The following is a 3795-nucleotide window of genomic DNA, read 5'->3' as shown; positions in this document are numbered from 1 at the left end:
ATGCAGGCCAGGATCCCATTGGCCTTCTTGGCCACGAGGGCACACTGCTCACTCATGGTTAACTTGGTGTCAACCAGGACTCCCAGGTCCCTCTCCGTGGAGCTGCTTTCCAGCAGAAAGCATTTGGCATGATCCAGCTAGCAAGCCTTCCTCAGCACACTAAGAAGAAGCCTTATGAGCATCTGATACCCAGATGCTCATGATGAAACCAAAACATTTCAGGCTTGTGAGCTCTCACATGCACAATTGCTAATACTATTTTCTACATAAGCCTATTGTTATTTGCTGGTAAAGAAAAGCATGCAACAACAAAATTATTGTTGGAAAGGAAAGCTCTGTCCATAGTGATGTAATCTGAAGGAAACACCTTCCTATTTTATGTAAAACAAGATTTCAGAGTCACTTACCCAGCTCTCCAAACTGCTACACCCGATTTCCAAGCACAAGTAAGGTCTGCTCTTCAGAATCACCTCACTTGGCTGCAGGGATCTGCCATCACTGGAGGAAAAGGGGAACTACCAGAATGTAATTCATCTCCCCCAAAAGAAATACGAAGAAACCATCCATAGTCAGAAAAATATGGTGCTTACTGCCCCCAGCTGACGAGAAGAGAATCTGAGGGTAACTAGCTCTTCATTATATGTACATTCATAGGAGTAGAATCTCCTCCTCCATAGGAGCAGAGAACTTCTGCCTTAAATACAGAGTAATACAGTAGTGTGATCAGCTCGACTATCTTGCCTCCAGGTTGCTAGAGAATGGGTGTTTATATTGCTGCTCCACAAAATCTCAGTGGACTCACAGACTCTGTAGGGATTTCTGCTTCTGGTTGCTTTGCTGTCTGAAAGGAAATGAGGCAAAAGTGCTGTTAATGGTGAATCTAAGGGTCAGGTTGCGGCTACCATGAAGTTGCACTAGGTTAGTTAGTACGTTTACAAGCTAAGTCTGAAAATAAAGCAGGACTTTAATGTGATGTTGGCTTCTGGCTTCCACAAGGAAACATCAAACATGGGAAAACTTTCCTTGGAGCCCTTCTTTAGGGGCTGAGGAGAGCTGTGAACCTCACAAGGTGACCAAATCTCCCTCTCTTGACATCTGTGGTCTCAGATGCTGTGGTGGGGAGGTCACCTTCCTGCAAGGAAAGGATTGCCTGTCTAAGAAATCAAATTTGGTCTTTCTCAGCAGTGAGAGCATTTGATGTCTTTGGATTTTAAGGCAGTATACCAAAACCTTAGCCCTCTTCAGAAGGGTGCTTGTGTCCCCCATTTGGGTACAGGTCATCCCATCTTCCTAACAACTTCCTCCAGAGAGGTCACAAACAGAATCAGCACTGACTGCAGGACACTTTCTCAACCATCCCAGTGACCATGCCATCCATACTGAGCAAAGATCCAGATTTCGCATTCAGCTTTTCTCGTGGAGAAGGGAATCTTGGGGTAGAAGCCTAAGCTGTTGTCAGTGAATGTCCAATATTAACAAGAATGTTAATATTGACAAGCAAGTTGACGAGAACAGCTTGTGTGCGCACCTGATGTGAGTCAGCCAACCACCTTTGATCAACAGTGATACACAGATATTTTTCAGTGGGAAAATGTATCCTACAAAATCTCTCCCATTGCCGCTGGAAGAGGCAGGATGATGCTGGACTGGATGGACATAGTTCTTAGGGGCCACCTTCATATTCTGAACAAAAGTGAAAATGCCCATTTTGTGCAGGGGGCTACCGAAAAATGGGGATTCTGCCTCGCTAGAGCTGAACATCAGTCTACAAGAAATGGTGCAACCCTATGAAGTGAATCACAGATGAGTTGTTATTTTTAACTGCAGACATATCTCTGTCACGTTGTTCTCCCCTCCCTGTCGTCTCTGCTCAGGGAACCAGAGATCTGCCTGGTTACAGACCAGCTTTGCATCAAATGTGTCACAGAGAGTTACCCACAGCCTCTGGGAAAAGCTTTTTTTCCTGAAGAAATAGAATAAACTGAGCTGGAATTAATTGAGTGGGCCACTAGTACTCCCATTCCCTCTGCAGCCTAACATCTACTTGACTTCAGCTGAAGTGAATTTTCTTTTCCTGGAGCTTCTCTCCTTGCTTCCCTGCCGGTATCCACCTTGAGAAGTGATAGCAGAGCCTAGAGCTGGCTCCTGAGCTGCCGTGATAGCCAGAGCTGCTGCTGAAGATAGAGCTCTGAGAAATGCTAGGCAAGGTTGGAGAACTCCTCTCAGTCTGCAGTACGAAGTAGGGTTGAGTCTGCATTAAAAACACAGCAGAAGTCCATAACCCATTCGAATTCTTTTATTTTTGTCACTGTCTGACCCTCATTTCATTCCGCTTCCTGTGTTTTTCAAATAAAAAGCAGTAGCATTGCAGAATACGTTTGTTTCCTGGGGTTGTTGAGTTGTATTAGCATGGAGAAATTCTGCTAGCAATGCTCTAGCTGTTCTAGGCCATGCCAAGTAATTATGTTAATGAAGATTTCTGGGATTTTATTAAGGGTTTACACTTGTACGGAGCTTCTGGAATTTGCTTGTGTGGGGTTGTTTCAGTGATATATTTTATCCTCTTTTAAAAAATAAAAAATAAAAACATGCCACTTAAAAATAAGTTTTATTAATTTCCTTCCACAATGACAATCAGCACTTGTGTTTGAGAACCTTCCTATCATACAGTCCGGAGAACACCATTCATATTCCAAGGAACACCATCCATATAATGAGAACCACTGCAGGAAGCTCTTCAGGATATATTCAGACTACGGGGTAGACCGAAACCCTTTTAATGATGAGGAGCTTCTTTTTCCTTGCTAGTGAAAGAATTGGAGCAGTGAGGAACCCAACACCTCTTCTCCAAAACAGCTGTTTGACAGGACAAGAGGAAATGGCCTGAAGTTCCATCAGGGGAGGTTCACGTTAGATATTAGAAAAAAAATTCTACACAGAAAGAGTAGTCCAGCATTGGAACAACCTGCCCAGGGAAGTCACCGTCCCTGGCAGTGTTCAAGGAAAGTGTAGACAAGGCACTCAGGGGCATGGTTTAACGGCATGGTGGTGGTGTGTTACAGTTGGACTCAATGGACTTGAAGGTCTTTTCCAACCACAACTATTCTGTGATTCCATCTGCAAGAAGTGAGCTCTCCATCTACCAGTAGGTAACTGGATGATTTTTCCAGTTCTGGCATGCAATGAATGAAAGCCCCTGGAGTGGAATAACAGGAGAGATACTCTAAGGATTCCTACTTGAACTCCCTTTCTAAACTCCAGGAATGGGGGAAAAATTCCTCCTGGGAAAAAAAAAGAAAAGCCTTCTCTCTAACTCTCATTAAAGCTACGAGAGTAATTCATAAATTATATGCATAGTCTGAGACACATAGATATAGGTCATGTTCACTTCCGCTGGAAGAGGAGCAGGACCACTCTGTCCCGGATCTGCTTGGTTCTCACCCCATAAATTATGGGATTTAACACGGGGGGCAGTAGCATGTAGAGAACAGCCACCACTATGTGGACATGGTGAGGGACGCGCTGTCCAAAGCGGTGGGTGAGGCAAGTGAAGAGGGCAGGGATGTAAAGGGTCAGCATGACACAGACATGGGATGCACAAGTGCTGAAGGCCTTGAGCCTTGCCTCTGTGGATGGCAGCCTCAAGACTGCTCGCAGGATCATGGTGTAGGACACAAATATCAGCATCACATCAAAAACCACCACCACAAAAGCTACAAAGAGGCCATAAATGACATTGACTCTGGTGTCCCCACAGGCCAAATTCGCCACCGCCATGTGCTCACAGTAGGCATG

The 3795-nt window shown here is 44.8% G+C and overlaps 1 protein-coding gene across 1 annotated transcript in view; it reads right to left on the bottom strand.

The window, feature by feature from the left end:
• Nucleotides 1-3384: 3384 nt before the first annotated feature.
• LOC112955188 (olfactory receptor 52E4-like) overlaps nt 3385-3795 on the bottom strand; it is a 985-nt gene continuing 574 nt past the window's right edge. Inside the window, exon 2 of the mRNA XM_026048464.1 lies at nt 3385-3795. Within this exon, the coding sequence (XP_025904249.1) occupies nt 3385-3795 (411 nt within the window).

Source organism: Nothoprocta perdicaria, unplaced genomic scaffold (assembly GCF_003342845.1).
Source record: "Nothoprocta perdicaria isolate Ctin4 unplaced genomic scaffold, notPer1 scaffold_541, whole genome shotgun sequence".
Classification (NCBI taxonomy): domain Eukaryota; kingdom Metazoa; phylum Chordata; class Aves; order Tinamiformes; family Tinamidae; genus Nothoprocta; species Nothoprocta perdicaria.
This window is presented reverse-complemented; position numbering and strand designations above follow the sequence as displayed.